Source organism: Stenella coeruleoalba (genome assembly GCF_951394435.1).
Source record: "Stenella coeruleoalba genome assembly, chromosome: 7".
Taxonomy (NCBI): domain Eukaryota; kingdom Metazoa; phylum Chordata; class Mammalia; order Artiodactyla; family Delphinidae; genus Stenella; species Stenella coeruleoalba.
In genome coordinates, this window is record NC_137153.1 from 10,639,198 (window position 1) to 10,656,330 (window position 17,133).

The following is a 17,133-nucleotide window of genomic DNA, read 5'->3' on the forward strand; positions in this document are numbered from 1 at the left end:
TTTTGATCCACCTCGTTGAGTAATGGAAATAAAAACAAAAGTAAACAAATGGGACCTAATGAAACTTAAAAGCTTTTGCACAGCAAAGGAAACCATAAACAAGATGAAAAGACAACCCTCAGAATGGGAGAAAATATTTGCAAATGAGTCAACGGACAAAGGATTAATCTGCAAAATATATAAACAGCTCATGCAGCTCAATATTAAAGAAACAAACAACCCAATCCAAAAATGGGCAGAAGACCTAAATAGACATTTCTCCAAAGCAGACATACAGATGGCCAAGAAGCAAATGAAAAGCGGCTCAACATCACCAATTATTAGAGAAATGCAAATCAAAACTACAACGAGGTATCACCTCACACCAGTTAGAATGGGCATCATCAGAAAATCTGTAAACAATAAATGATGGCGAGGGTTGGAGAAAAGGGAACCCTCTTGCACTGTTGGTGGGAATGTAAATTGATACAGCCACTATGGAAAACAGTACGGATGTTCCTTAAAAAACTAAAAATAGAATTACCTTATGATGCAGCAATCCCACTACTGGGCATATGCCCAGAGAAAACCATAATTCAAAAAGACACATGCACCCCAATGTTCACTGCAGCACTATTTACAACAGCCAGGCCATGGAAGCAACCTAAATGCCCACCGACAGACAAATGGATAAAGAAGGTGTGGTACATAAACACAATGGAATATTACTCAGCCATAAAAAGGAACGAAATTGGGTCATTTGTTGAGATGTGGATGGATCTAGAGACTGTCATACAGAGTGAAGTAAGTCAGAAAGAGGAAAAAAAAATATCGTATATTAACGCATGTATGTGGAACCTAGAAAAATGGTACAGATGAACCAGTTTGCAGGGCAGAAGTTGAGACACAGATGTAGAGAACAGACGTATGGACACCAAGGGGCAAAAGCCGCGGGGGGGTGGGGATGGTGGTGTGATGAATTGGGTGACTGGGATTGACATGTATACACTGATGTGTATAAAATTGATGACTAATAAGAACTTACTGTATAAAAAAGTAAATAAAATAAAATTCAAAAACAAAGAAACAAAACAAAACAAGAAATGTAACGTAAAATTAATTTTTAAATTAATTTTTTAAAAATTAATAAAACAGAATAGTGATGTCTAGGGACGAGGAAAAGGGGGGAGTGGGAACCCGTTGTGGAGCAACAGGCTCTGGACGCGTAGGCTCAGCGGCCATGGCTCACGGGCCTAGCCGTTCTGCGGCACGTGGGATCTTCCTGGACCGGGGCACGAACCCGCGTCCCCTGCATCGGCAGGCGGACTCTCAACCACTGCGCCACCAGGGAAGCCCATGTTTTTTAAAAAACAACCCTCTTGGTTCAGTTCGGTAGATATTTACTGAGGACTACACAAATTTTAAGTTCCTTTCCATATTCACATAAGGCGCTATAAGTAGAAAAATTAAATATAATTCTCCGAGTTCGTTCATACAGTGGTAGAAATACACTTTTAGACAAATACCTAATAAAATGCACAAATCTTATAACAGCAATGTGCACTGAGAAAGCAATTAACTGCAGCAGGGAGGGGTCAGGAAAAGTATAAAAAGAAAATGAAAATTCAGCTCAGCTGAGTCTTATTGTTATACAGTCTACCTGGAGCACCTGGGACACATGCTAGAAACCACCAATGCCTCGTTTTACAGATTAATGTTTTTCATTACCATATTTCCCATACCTGTACTCCTTTATAATTTGACAAAAATGTATTCAGCACCAACAAGGTACCTGACATGGGCTGGAACTGGCCAAAAAAGTTAATAAAAGAGCTCACAGACCAGGAGTCAGCAAATTTATTCTGTAAAGGGTCAGAGGGTAAATATTTTAGGTTTTGCAGATCCTATGGTCTCTGTCCCAAGTCAAATTTGCCACTGTAGTATAAATGCAGCCAGAGATTATATGCAAACAAATAAGCATGAACTGTTTAAATAAAACTTTATTTACAAACAAAGACGTGGGCCGAGTTTGCTAATCCGCATCAGAGACCAGGAGGGAGATGAGTAAGTAGAGCAGAGGTGATGCTGAGTGTTGACAGCACAGAGGACAACAGCCAACTCAGCCTGGAGGCGATAAAGCAAAACCTGACAGAACACGAGGTTCCAGAGGGAAGTTGTGAGGAGGAGGAGCGCACAGCACAAGTCTGTGCTCCCTCTGTCCGTCTAGTTCAGCCTGTCTTACATCAAGGCTGGAGGGAGGGAAGGCCATTAAATTACAGGCCTGCTTCTAACTGCTCCTCCTCTTCACTTCCTTGTACACATTAATATTTACAAAATAATGTTGGGATAATGGCATTCTCTTGCTCAAAAGAGAATGTCCCTATTTGTCCCTATTTGCCAAATTCCAATGGTATAAAATGCTGAGCCAGCCCAACTAAACACATGGTAATTATCATACACTTGTCTGAATTACAGCTTTACGTGTACGTGTTATTTCCGTTACTATAGACTGCCTTAGAGGACTAAAACAATTCCACAATCCACCTTCTCTGCTCCAAAACTCAGGTTTCTTTGTGCAACGAAATGTGTTAAAATTTACTAAAGTATGCTGTTTTAACATGTTTATTCATTGTAAAAAATTTTTTGAGAAACTTTTACTGCCAAATATTATATTAGTGGAAAAACGGAACTTGGCTTTCTCTCTAATAGAACCGTAAATTGATCTTAGAGCGCCTGTAAGAGGTTATAAGAGCTTACTTACTATTTAACTTCCGTGTAATTTGCCCAGAAAGCAGATATCCCAGGTCCACCAGAATAGTTTTCTCTGCTTTCTACTGACTTTACCGTTTCTGTTTTTGAAGAAAGGTTCCTCACCTATGAGAGTGCTAAGGATCCTTACAATTGTATTACCTTCATGTATATTTAAAAAGATTTTTAATTGTAGTAAAATACACAGAACACAAAATTTACCACCTTAACCATTTTTAAGTGCATACTTCAGTGGTATTAAATACATTCATATTGTTGTACAACTATCACCACCTGTACAACTCTTTTCATCTTGTAAAACTGAAACATTAAATGTTAAACAGTTCTCCACACTCCCCTCTTTCCCTCTTCCCTAAACATCACTATTCTACTTTCTGTCTCTATGATTTTGAGTACTCTAAGTATGTCATACACATGGAATCATGCAGTATTCATCTTTTTGTGACTGGCTTATTTCACTTAACATAATGTTCTCAAGGTCAATCCACTGTAGTATATGTCAGAATTCTCTTCCTTTTATAAGGATGACTGATATGGAGGGCTACTTCTGTCACTTTGCTATTTGTTTTCTATATGCCTTGTGGTTCTTTTGTCCCTATTTCCTGCATTACTGTCTTCTTTGTGCTTAGTTGACATTTGTATTGTGAAACATTTAAATTCGTCTCTCATTTACTTTTTAAAAAAAATTTATTGATTTATTTATCTTTGGCTGTGTTGGCTCTTTGTTGCCGTGCACCGGCTTTCTCTAGTTGCGGCAAGCAGGAGTTACTCTTTGTTGCGGTGCACAGGCTTCTCATTGCGGTGGCTTCTCTTGTTCCAGAGCACGGGGCTCTAGGCACGCGGGCTTCAGTAGTTGTGGCGCGCAGGCTCAGTAGTTGTGGCTTGTGGGCTCTAGAGCGCAGGCTCAGTAGTTGTGGCACACGGGCTTAGCTGCTCTGCAGCATGTGGGATCTTCCTGGCTCAGGGCTCGAACCCATGTCCCCTGCACAGCAGGCAGATTCTTAACCATGGTGCCACCAGGAAAGCCCCTCTCATTTCATTTTATATATTGGGTTGGCCAAAAGGTTCGTTCGGTTTTTTTCTGTAAGATGGCTCTAGTAGCACTTAGCTGTCTTTAACTTCATTTGAAACAATTTTGTTAGATTGTATGTGACAGCTGTCATATCAGCATGCATTTAAAAAAAGACATCAGGGACTTCCCTGGTGGCGCAGTGGTTAAGAATCCGCCTGCAATGCAGGGGACACGGGTTCGATCCCTGGTCCGGGAAGATCCCACACACCTCAGAGCAACTAAGCCCGTGCACCACAACTACTGAGCTTGCGCTCTAGAGCCCATGAGCCACAACTACTGAGCCCGCATACTGCAACTAATGAAGCCTGTGCACCTAGAGCCCATGCTCTGCAACAAGAAGCCATTGCAATGAGAAGCCCACGCACCACGACGAAGAGTAGACCCCTGCTCGCCACAACTAGAGAAAGCCCGTGCGCAGCAACGAAGACCCAAGACCCAATGCAGCCAAAATATAATTAAAATTAAAAAAGACATCAAAATTGGTGAATTTTTGTGTAGCCATTTTAATATTGAAGATGGAAGAGAAAAAGCAACATTTTCAGCATATTATGTTTTATCATTTCAGGAAGGTAAAAACACAACCGAAATGCAAAAAAAGATTTGTGCAGTGTATGGAGAAGGTGCTCTGACATGTCAAAAGCAGTTTGCACAGTTTCATGATGGAGACTTCTCGCTGGACGATGCTCCACTGTCGGGTAGACCATATGAAGTTGATAGCGATCAAATCGAGACGTTAATTGAGAACAATCAACATTACACCACCTGGGAGGTAGCTGACATACTCAGAATATCCAAATCAAGTGCTGAAAATCATTTGCACCAGCTTGGTTATGTGAAACGCTTTGATGTTTGGGTTCCACGTAAGATAAGCGAAAAAACCTTCTTAACTGTATTTCCGCAGGCAATTCTTCACTACTTAAATGTAATGAAAACGTTCCGTTTTTTAAAACAAATTGTGACAGGCAATGAAAAGAGGATACTGCGAGTAATGTGGAACAGAAGAGATAGTGGGGCAAACGAAATAAACCACCAACAACCACACCAAAGGCTGGTCTTCATCCAAAGAAGGTGATATTGTTTATATGGTGGGATGGGAAGGGAGTTGTCTATTATGAGCTCCTTCCAAAAAACCAAATGATTAATTCCAACAAGTACTGCTCCCACTTAAACCAACTGAAAGCAGCACTCGACGAAAGGAGTCCAGAATTAGTCAACAGAAAACGCATAATCTTCCAACAGGATAACGCAAGATTACATGTTTCTTTGATGACCAGGCAAAAACTGTACAGCTTGGCTGGGAAGTTCTGATTCATCTGCTGTATTCACCAGACCTTGCACCTTCGGATTTCCATTTACTTTGGTCTTTACAAAATTCTCTTAATGAAAAAATTTCAATTCCCTGGAAGACTGTAAAAGGCACCTGGAACAGTTCTTTGCTCAAAAAGATAAGAAGTTTTGGGAAAATGGAATTATTAAGTTGCCTGAAAAATGGCAGAAGGTAGTGGAACAAAATGGTATATACGTTATTCAATAAAGTTCTTGGTGAAAATGAAAAATGGGTCTTTTATTTTGACTTAAAAACTGAAGGCACTTTTTAGTCCACCCAAAAAGTGTATACCTATTTTCTCTGTGTTAACAAGGGGATTACTTTCGATACCATAAAATTACAATACTCTAATTTGGACTTCTACCAGCTTAACTCCAATAACATATAAAAACTCTGCTCCTGGGCTTCCCTGGTGGCGCAGTGGTTAAGAATCTGCCGGCCAATGCAGGGAACACAGGTTCGAGCCGTGGTAAGGGAAGATCCCACATGCCACGGACCAACTAAGCCCGTGCACCACAACTACTGAGTCTGCGCTCTAGAGCCCTCAAGCCACAACTACTGAGTCCGCGTGCTACAACTACTGAAGCCCACGTGCCTAGAGCCCATGCTCCGCAACAAGAGAAGCCACTGAAATGAGAAGCCCACACACTGCAAGGAAGAGCAGCCCCCCCTCGCTGCAACTAGAGAGAGCCCGCGCGCAGCAATGAAGACCCAATGCAGCCAAAAATAAATAAATTAAATAAATTAAAGAAAAAAAATACTGCTCCTTTACATCTCTGTCCTACTTCTTTCAGTTGCTGATGTCACCAAATTACATCTTTGCACAATAATATCATTGTTTGTATGTTTCAAAATGTAAAACTAATAATTTTTTTAAAGTGCATTAGTCTCTTAAATCATGTAGAAAAACAAAATGGGGAGTTACAAACCAGTTACAATGATACCAGCTTTTAGACTAGTAATTGCTTTTTAAAAAATTTATTAGTCTCAAATCATGTAGAAAAAGGGGAGTCACAAACCACTGCTGTAACAATTCTAGCTTTTATAACTGCCCGTGTATTTACCTTTACTGAGCTCTCCATTTCTCCACATGGCTTCAAGCCACTGTCTAGTGTCCCTTCCTTTCAATCTGCAAGACTCCATTTAGCACTTCTTTCAGTGCAACTCTAGTAGTAACAAATAGCTTCAGCTTTTGTTTATCTGGAAATGACTCTCATTTCTGAAGGACAATTTTGCCAGATATAGGATTCCTGGTTGATAGCATTTTTTCTTTTAGCACTTTGAATATATCAGCCCAGTTTCTCCTGGCCTGTAAAGTTTCCACTGAGAAATCTGCCTAAAATCTTACTGACAATTCCTTGTATGTGATAAGCCACATCCCTCTTGCTGATTTCAAGATTCTCTGGCTTTCAACAGTTAGGTTATGGTGTGTCTGGGTGTGGGTCTCCTTAAGTTCATCCTACTTGGAGTTCATTGAGTTTCCTGGATGTTTATATACATGTCTTTCATCAAATTTGGGAAGTTTTCAGCCATTACCTCTTCAAATACGCTGCCCGTCCCTCTCTCCGTCTTCTCCTTCCTATGATGCACATGTTGGTCTGTGTGACAATGTCCCACAGGTCCCTTAAGCTCTGTTCGTTTTTCTTCAATCTTTTATCTTTCTGTTACTCAGACTCAATAATTTCCATTGTCCTAGCTTCCAGTTCACTGAGTCTTCTTCTTCAGGAAAGGTTCAAATCTGCCTTTGAATCTCTCTAATGAATTTTTCATTTTAGTTATTGTATTTTCCAGCTCCAGACTTTCTTTTTTGGTTTCATTTTAGATTTTCTATCTCCTTATTGATATTTCTGTTTTGTTCGTATAGTTTTTTTTTACTTTCTCCATGTCTTCTTTTAGCTTTGAGCCTCTTTAAGACAGTTGTTTTCAACTCTTTGTCTAGTATATCTGCCATCAGATCTTTTTCAGGGACAGTTCCTGTTAGTTTATTTATTTTTTCCTATGAATGAGCTATACCTTCCTGTTTCTTCTTTTTTTTTTTTTGGTGGAAAGTAGTCATTTGAATCTAAAAATGCGGTACCTCTGGAAATCAGATTCTTCTCCTTCCCCAACATTTGCTGTTTTTTTTGTTTTTGTTGATTGTTGTACGTTGTCTCTGAGCCAAGATCAGTGTGAGGCACAAACTTAAAATCCTCTCAGGTCTTTTCTGAGTCTGCATGTTTCTCTGGATATGCATGGTGACTTTTTTTTAAGATGTTGGGGGTAGAAATTTATTTATTTATTTTTGCTGTGTTGGGTCGTCATTTCTACGCAAGGGCTTTCTCTAGTTGTGGCAAGCGGGGGTCACTCTTCATCGCGGTACGCAGGCCTCTCACTATCACGGCCTCTCTTGTTGCGGAGCACAGGCTCCAGACACGCAGGCTCAGTAGTTGTGGCTCACGGGCCCAGTTGCTCCGCAGCATGTGGGATCATCCCAGACCAGGGCTCAAACCCGTGTCCCCTGCATTAGCAGGCAGATTCTCAACTGCTGCGCCACCAGGGAAGCCCCATGGTGACTTTTTAATTTCCCTCAGATCCATGGTTGCTTCGAATGCCTTAAGTTTTAACGTCTGTCTCCCCAAAGGTGAAAAGAGAGAAATGTAGCAGGGGGGAAAAGAGCTGCTGGCCCTTTAAATCCTCTGGAAGTCACTTCAGCCAGAAGGGGAGAGGCTTGCAACAAATTGGGGAGGAACAATAACAATGGCTGCCCACCTCTTTTCCCCCAGATCTGAAGTAGCCATCAACAATCAGAGCACAGATCCCTGATACGTGGAGGACAGGGACCTGTCTGCCCACCCTGGTTCCCACAAGGTGCACGCAAGCTGCTTCTGGGATGCGTGCACAGCTGGATGTCTCAGTGCTGGGATGTGGGGGATGAGTAGCCCCTGCTACCTAACTAAGAGGTGAAATTGACTGAAATTAACCACAATTTACTATCCAAGCCTTCCCCTGGAAGTTGCAAAGATTCAAGAGATTCCAGAGACCCAAAATAGTTACATCAGATAGATTCTGCCACTGTATTGTTGTACAGGTGGGGAGACAGATTCCTAGTGTTTCCTACTCTACTATCTTCCCAGAATCTTCTCCATCTGTATTTATTTTAAAATACTTTATCTCTTTGATTAAATAGGTAACCAAATATTGCTTTTCAGGTACCCAAAACCGTCTCTTAATCAAGTGATCAAATCTCTGACAACTCTGTAATCTTTCCTTCCCAAGATTAGATCCTAAATTTAGAAAAAATAAAATAAAAATTCTAGGCTACCTCTCACCATATGTATTAGTTAGCTCAAAATTTTTATAAGAGCTGCATGGAAAGACTTACCAAATCAACAAAGATGCTCAGCATTTTCTAGGTTAAGTTTGTATACATAAAATATTATTGGGCTTCCCTGGTTGCGCAGTGGTTAAGAGTCCGCCTGCCGATGCAGGGGACACGGGTTCATGCCCCGGTCCAGGAAGATCCCATATGCCATGGAGTGCCTGGGCCGGTGAGCCATGGCCGCTGAGCCTGTGCGTGCAGAGCCTGTGCTCCGCAACGGGAGAGGCCACAACAGTGAGAGGCCCGCGTACAGCAAAAATATATATATGTATTATTAATATAAATATTTCAGAAAAATGCATGCTTTATGGAGGTCCCAGAGATTTGTCAATGACTTTGCTGTCCGTTTTTACCCTTAGGGAAAATATTCAACAAGCCACTAACAAATACCCCTATGGAGAACTGTATTCCATTACTGGTTACTATAAGAAATTAACTACAGCCTTTCAGTCTCATTATCAAACAGGCCTTTGCTTCTTGATGACCAGAAGGCTCCTGACACCTCAGAAAACACACTAAACTACTGACACCTCAGAAAACACACTCTTGAGTACAGGCTTCTGAGCTGACACTGCTAACGTTGAACAATGGACTGAGTCAATATTCCTAAGGCTTTTTCAGTCCAGAAGCTGATACACATCATAAAAGCAGACTCACCCAAAACCCAGCATGATAAGAATTACTAGGACTGAATGAACTGAATTAAATGAAATTTAATTATGTGTATTTGTTTGAAATACAACTGGTATTATACATATATTTTTAACGTTCCATCCTTCTATACTTAATGAACATATGAAGTTCTCTTCTTTCTCTTCTTAATCTATCTCTACCCTCAATTTAGTAAATTATGCTTTTCTAGACTGAAATATAACATCTTGAAATGATTATCTGCTTCTCACTGACCCATTCAGAATTTAGAAATAGTTTTACTGAGTTTTACTTTTCAGGAATATTGTAATTTTCATTGGTTCAATAAGAATGTACACTCCTTTTTACCAGAATGTAACTACACAAATCAACTGTGCAACCAAAGCCACACTTGGACTGTCTTATGTGAGGATGAATTTCATTCAATCAGTTATGACAAGGCTGCTGCCCACAAATACACACAGAGCCAATTCCTACATTGTGCCACCAGGGTACTGGCCTAGTGCCTGACTTACAAGGTCTCAGCATCACAGGTGGCAAGGTCATTTAGTAGTAGCCAAAAACCTTGGCAAATCTGAAAACCCTCAAGAAGAAAGAAAATCACCCATATTTATAGGTACTGCAGGTGAAATTCGGTGGAAAATGTACTGGGCTTGGTTTACTGGCCTTGGGATAGAAGAACAAATAATATTTCAAAAAGTCCAATCTAAGATTCCTTATGAAAACTTCTGGACAGAAATCAATTCTGTGGCCTTAGTAGCTACATAGTTGCTCAATTCTATAAGGCTTTGGATTTTCAGAGCAAACTCAAGGAAGTCTGTATGCCTAATTAACACTCTGACTGCACCTAAATATTAGGGCTAACCCTACGAGACTAGACTTTCTTTTAAAAGAACATACATTTGTAAATTACCAGGAGACAAGACTATCAGAAAATTTACCCAACACTTAGAAATAAGCCAAAAATAGTCAGTGGCACATCTTTTTAATATCTACGTGGGGAAAGGCCATTCAAGGATTGTTCAGCAGAATGTACTTACTTCATATCATTGTTTACTACTGATTAAAAGTCACAGACTTAGCCTGCTTCCTAACTTGACGAGGTTTTTTTCTAGTAAAGATGCAAACAAGGAAGTATCACTGAAGAGAATGGCTTGAGCAGTTGGAGAATTTCCTTGTCTCACGCGTCTCTGCGCCCACTCCCATTCTAGAGATGGAACAAAACCATCTCAGACTGATTTCAACCTACAGCCTACAGCAAAAATGGCCTCTGACCTCTGTTTTCCTGCTTCAAAGCTCAGAGACTAGCAGGTTGTTTTTGTGTAAGTAATTACCATTTTAAATAGGCTAACAAAACTTGTCATTTTGAAGGGTAGGAAAAAATGCTATTAACTTAAAAGAAAGACTTGCCAAATTTTTATTGTTTATATGGAATAATCTCAGATGGACGAAAAAACTAGAGTAAATCTCCATAATTTCTAGGATTACAAGAAAAATATATGTACACACACACACATATATATCGTTATGTACTAAGAATATTTATCCAACAGAAAAACCAAATCCATAGGGCTTCCCTGGTGGCACAGTGGTTAAGAATCCACCTGCCAATGCAGGCGACATAGGTTCGAGCCCTGGTCCAGGAAGACCCCACATGCCGTGGAGCAACTAAGCCCGTGCGCCACAACTACTGAGCCTGTGCTCCAGAGCCGGCGAGCCACAACTACTGAGCCCACGTGCCACAACTACTGAAGCCCATGCACCTAGAGCCTGTGCTCCGCAAGAAGAGAAGCCACAGCAATGAGAAGCCTGCGCACCACAACAAAGAGTAGCCCCCGCTCGCCACAACTAGAGAAAGCCCACACGTAGCAACGAAGACCAAAAATAAATAAATAAATTAATTAATAAAAAAAACTAAACTAAACTCAACCAATAGATTATCAATGTACTTTACAGTATAATGTTACGGAATTTAACAGCAAGCATTTTAAAGTCCAAAAGAGACAAAAGAATAAAAATAAGCACAAGCAATGGAATATATCAGATAAAACTGTAATAAAAAAATAGCACCTTGTACACAAACAAACATTACTATCTGACCTTCACCACAACAGTACCGTCAGCTACCTGGTAGGAATATCCCTACTACTGAGTGAGGATGTAAAGCCACAAAGCAGTTAAGTAACTTGTAAACGTAATTACCAAGCTGATAAGTAGGACAAGCACTCAAACCCAAGTCTTCTCACTCCAAGTTTTGGGCTCTGCCTAGTAGGCTTAATTGTGGAACGTGAGGTAAGGAAAGCTTGAGGAATACGATACTACCCTACTCGACAGTACTTTTAACTCAAGCTCTCATCTTACCATATCTCCAAGTTGCTGCCAAGACCCTCAAAGTCCCCATCTGTATGACGTTATCAATCAGCTGATGAATTGTGCCAAGGCAGCGCTACCACAGACGCAGCCTTCCTCAGTACCTTGACATAAGCAGACTGGGGCCTCCGCTCTACAGTAAATTACAACCTGCTTGGAGAAACAACTCTAATGTGACATTATTCAGAGTACATTAACAAGGGTGCACGATGCACTGAAGGTGAGTGTAGACTGGGAGGAATCCCATGGACTATTAGGTCGGAGCTAGAAACAACAGATGTACAGACAGCAAAGCGGATGGATCAGAAACAGTCCTTAGGGGAAAAGTAAAACTGAATGAGATATAATACAACAGGTACACATTTAAAAATACATGTATACAAAACAATGATGGCTATTTTGCAGACATAGACAGAGATATTGATTAAAGACATTGGAAGGGCTGCCTAAGGACAGAGGGGAGTGGAGCAGAAATGAGTATGAAGTGAAAAAAAACAAAGCAAGGGCTTTGCTGGAATGAAATATAATGCACCTCTTAAAACTAATGCAACTGATCTCGGGACTTCCCTGGCGGTCCAGTGGTTAGGACTCCGAGCTTCCACTGCAGGCGGGCAAGGGTTTGATCCCAGGCTGGGGAACGAAAATCCTGCATACGGCATGCCCGAAAAAACAAAACAAAACCTTATACGACTGATCTATATGGACCGACATGTCAACGTAATCAAGATAATTTTTAAGCGACAAAAGCAAGACAGAGCATGGTATGTATACTATCCCATTTCTGAATACACATGTCTCAGTGTATACATGTGTATGTTCAATATGAAAAAGAAAGCACACCAAACCAAAAGCAGTGGTAATCTCAGGGACAGAACAGCAGGGGAAGACGGCTTTCCATCTCCAAACCTCTGAATAATTTTATAATTTAAGTTTGTAAAAAGAACATTTTATAAACTCTGCTGTTAGATAGGGGTAGGTTCAAACACCAACTGTGACTTTGGGCAAGCTACTTAACCTTAGATTTCTTACCTATTAAATAGAGAAAACTACAGTACGCTAACTCACAGGGGGATTTAAGAATTAAAAGAGACAGCAAATGCAACACTCCTAGCATACAGCTCCCTCCATTCTCCTACGTAATAGCCTGCAATTAAAATTAAGGATGGGTGATAATGAGAAACGCAACAGGAATTCAGAGAAAGAAAAGATCATGGAAAATCAGAGTACCTATGGAAAATCTAAAGAGGCTGGGACTTGAGCTGAGTTTTTTTAAAAATGGTAAAATGTTAGTAACAGAGAGTCAGGGATGTGGAGGAGAAGGTACTACCAAAATAAAATAAATAATCAGAATAAATATACAGGAAGAATGAGAGGTATAAACCTGTGTCCCAGTGCCAACCACAAAATGAATGTGCGACAAATATCTGGTACATCCATGAAAAAGGGTGCACCCTAGGGAACAGGAAACAAGACTGCGTACGTAGAATAGCTCATATTTTAGAGATCCTTGAACTCAAAACGAAGACTGGATTTCACGCAGTTGCAGGACAAGGCTTCTAGAGCTGGAGTTACCGACAAAGCCACATTCTAAGATAAGGTGGCAGTAAGCCAACTGACAGCATACAGAGTAATCAATCAGCTACCCGCATAAAAATATAGTTACACACACACACACACACACACACACACACACACACAGGACACAACGTATACGACACACACAGCAGCATCGCCACAGACGGAAACGAGACGGGACCTGAACTCAGGACGGAGGTCACGAGAGCTGGAGTAGGCGTCCAGTTAATACTAGTAGTACAAACAAACAAGCGCTGAATGAATTCTCAACAACACTTACGGAGTAAGAGCCAGTCTCCCACGTGCTAACTCACCTGGTCCTCTTGAAACAAAATGCCTTTCTGGGCATTTATTCGTTTAAACAGATCCCCTCCTTCACAGTAATCCATCACTATGTAGAGAGAGCCATTTTCTAAAAAATATAAACGTTACAGTCCATTTTTTAAAATGTACATCAAAAGCATAGCTACATTAAAGGTACCTAAAGGTTTACTAAAAAGTAGCAATTAATTAAATACGTTCCACTAAACTAAAAACAGAACCACAGCCAGAAGACTTGAAGTGCAAAGTCAAGGTTTACTGGACGTACAGACTGTGCGGTAACTTGGGTTAACAGGCAACTCCATCATTAATGACTTTTCTGCCAAGAATATATCATCCCATTATCCACACTGACATAAACATCTCTGCAATATGGACAAAATACAGACAGATATAGTTGATTTCATTTAATAGATATATTTCCTTAAACGTCAACTATAAAAATCACATTTTTCCAATCATTTGTCAGAGATGGGTAACCTTGGTTTTTAGCTGACCATTACTTTCCAGCTTTATTTCATCCACTTAATTGCCTGTTAAACAAACACAATAACAGATGCTGCGATGAACTGTCAGGACTCAACAGTGAGACAGTCTCTACTCTCCTGGAGCTCTCTTTGTAGTGATACATAATCTGTGAACGAACATGAAGATGGGGCACTTCCCTAATCACCTGTATGCCTCAGTCCACAGGATAAAAGACTTCCATGACCCTTCCTGTGGTAGACAGGATGAGAAGAACACTTCTAATCCTTCTCTCCACCCTCACTCTTCCATAGGACTAAGACCACACCACTTCTTCCCAGGTAAGGAAGAGCGGCCAAGATCACCTATTACAGCTCAAGGAACAGCCTTCCCAGAGTTCACTTCTCTTGCTGCCTTGTGCTGATGGCCTTGCTCCCGGCACCTTGGATGGTGGTCTTGTTACTCGCGGTGCTCACATTCACCTTGTATACACTGCTTCCAATGTGCCCAGGGTTGGGAAGCTACATGAATGAGCTGATTAAGAATCTGTGTAACTCTTTACAATTGATACGAAAAGATCATCCAAATATACATGTGAGAAATCACTGTGTGAAAAAAAACCCCCAGAAAACCGTACAATCTACTACTTAATGAAAAATATGTATAGAATGTCACCATTTACATAGCATGAGAAACAAAAAGACAAAAAAAAAGTGCCGTGTGCTATGATTTATGTATGCTTATTAATGCTTAGAACATTTCTGGAGGGAAACTCAAGATAGTGGTAAAACAGTGGGTACCTCCAGGAGGGAAAAACAGGTGACTCAAAACTAGAAACAGAAGGCAAATTTTTTACTGTTATGTAACCTTTGAATTCTGTACCATCTGCATGTAGCAAAAATTAAATAAAACCATTACAAGGTTTTTTTTAAAAAGGTGTGTGTGTCTGTGTGTGAGAGACAGAAACAGACACACAGACAGGGAGACAGAGAAGGTTAAACAGGACCTGAGAAAGGAAATGGAGAAGCAATCCTGAAGAAAAATATCTGAGCTCTGCTATATTTTTTGCTGTTTAAACATTTATCATTTATTTTGGGATAAGTTCTAGTTAAAATGTAAGGTTAAAAGAAAAGTCTTTTCTGCATGAGGGAAATACTAATCTGTTTTGTATTCCTTCGATCATTCAAGCATCTGAGTGCCAACTATGTTCCAGGCACTTTGCACAAGATGCCAGGGATACAGAAATATAAGACACCACCCCTATCACCAATGGGCTCACACAGTACTGAAGAAACACCCTCCAAAAAAACCCAACATAATGACCACCTAGAAACTGCTTGAAATTGAAGCAAAAAGACTGTAAGGCGAGTGACAAAGCCTCAAGGCATGTTAGAAAACGACCGAGAGTTTAAGAGAGGACACGAACCACGACCTCTCAGAGAAGAATGCACTGCTAGCAGGCTAACCCTGTAATTCTAACACTTTTCTCCCTTCATCGCCTCTCACTTGAGAAGCTGAAAAAAATCCCAGATTCCCTAATTCCCAGTCTCCCCTACAGTTAGAGGGGGTCACTGACCCCATATCGGTCACTAAGATCTAAGAGGAAATCTGAACAGTGGCTTCTGAGAAAGCACTGGCTCGTCTGGTCACAGGACAGACAAGAGCAAGCTACTGGTGCTGCCCTTGCCCCTTCTTCTGGCATCTTTTGGATGCAGCCGCTGCCTGGAGTTGCAAAGCGTCTTCTCAGGACAAGGAGACAGCATTAGGCTTAAAAACGTGCCTATTAAGGATGTCAGAGTAGAAATCAGACAGGGCCTAAGCTGCCATATACACCCTATACACAGGACAGCTCATCTTTCAGACTTCCTGTTAGGTGAGATCATTAAATATCTTTCTCACTTAAGCCAATACTGGCCAGATTTTCTGTTACCTGCAGCAAAAAGCAATCCAAATTTAGCCTCAAAGAAAAGCTTTCTTCGACTACATAGAGAAGTTAGATTTTGGCAACACCAATGGGGAACAAGGTGAATGCCAACACAAGCGCCATAAGTGAGGCTGAAAAGCTTCCATAAAAGATATAAAAGCTACTTTTGCAACAGTAAGAAGTAAAACAAACTTATGAGGTCAAAAAAACACAGACTGTAGGAAAATACAAACAAAAGAATGAAAGCAATTAGAAGGTGATAGCTAGAGACAACTAAAAACAGAGAGCAATATATGAATAACATTAGAGAAAACAAAACTGTATATAACACAGATACCCCAATATACAGTGACACAACACTTTCTCAATGATAAGATCAAATTTTTAAAAATTTTAAAATGTTAGGAATATAGACAAAAATGTCTAATTATAATATTTAATATAATCTAATTATACATTCATATACCTGAAAATACTGTTTTCTCCCCACTCTCCAGTTTTACAAAACAATTTTATCCAAATTTTTCACATGTGTCATCAGTATAAATGTCTTTTATTGATTCACCTATGTTTTCTCGATACACATGATCTTCATTTCCTTTTAAGTTAACTGAAAGAGAGCACTTTTAAAATCTGTTTATGTTGTCAGTGGAATTTTTTCTATGTCCTAATTCCCATACACATAAGACTGGGACTTTAAAAAAATCATCCTAGAGAGTTCATATGCATGATTGCCACAACATAACCATACTGCCTTTTAAGTGACTTTAGAAGGCTTACAATAGTATCTGCAATTATGACATCAGTATTAAATTTCTTTGATGCCTCTTTTTAAAACTGATTCTGCCTGAGGACCTCTATAAGCACTCAAAACTAACTCAGTGAAGTTTTCTTCCCCAAAACCACTTTGTTATTTAACGTATTTTAAAATTTGAGAACACATCCTGTAACACAAGAGACTTTATAAGAAAGAATTCATCTGTAAGCTAAGACAACTTTATGACAAACAAATTTTGGAATATTTTTCCTTATCTTAAGATATATATGGATTCTTTAAAAACAGTGAAATGAAAACTTTCCTGAAACAAAGAAAAACCAGAATCTGCAGGCAGAAAGGGTACAAAATGTTCCAAGAGAGACAGAATCAGAATTATTAATACTAAGCCATATTCTGGTGAATTTCAATTCTAAAGAAAGAATCCTTCGAGCATCGAGGAAAGATAAAGTAAATTACCTTCAAGAGGAGAAGCTTTATGCTGACCTCAAACTTTTCTACAGAAACATGCAATGCCAGAAGATATAATGTGATTGTAAGGGACAAG

General features: G+C 40.0%; 1 protein-coding gene across 7 annotated transcripts in view; it reads right to left on the minus strand.

The window, feature by feature from the left end:
* NEK1 (NIMA related kinase 1) overlaps positions 1–17,133 on the minus strand; it is a 233,037-nt gene that overhangs the window by 176,845 nt on the left and 39,059 nt on the right. For all 7 annotated transcript variants that reach the window (XM_079926984.1, XM_079926982.1, XM_079926986.1 and 4 more), the window contains one exon: positions 13,416–13,513. In XM_079926984.1, coding sequence (XP_079783110.1) covers positions 13,416–13,513 — 98 coding nt within the window. The remainder of the gene's footprint in view (positions 1–13,415; positions 13,514–17,133) is intronic.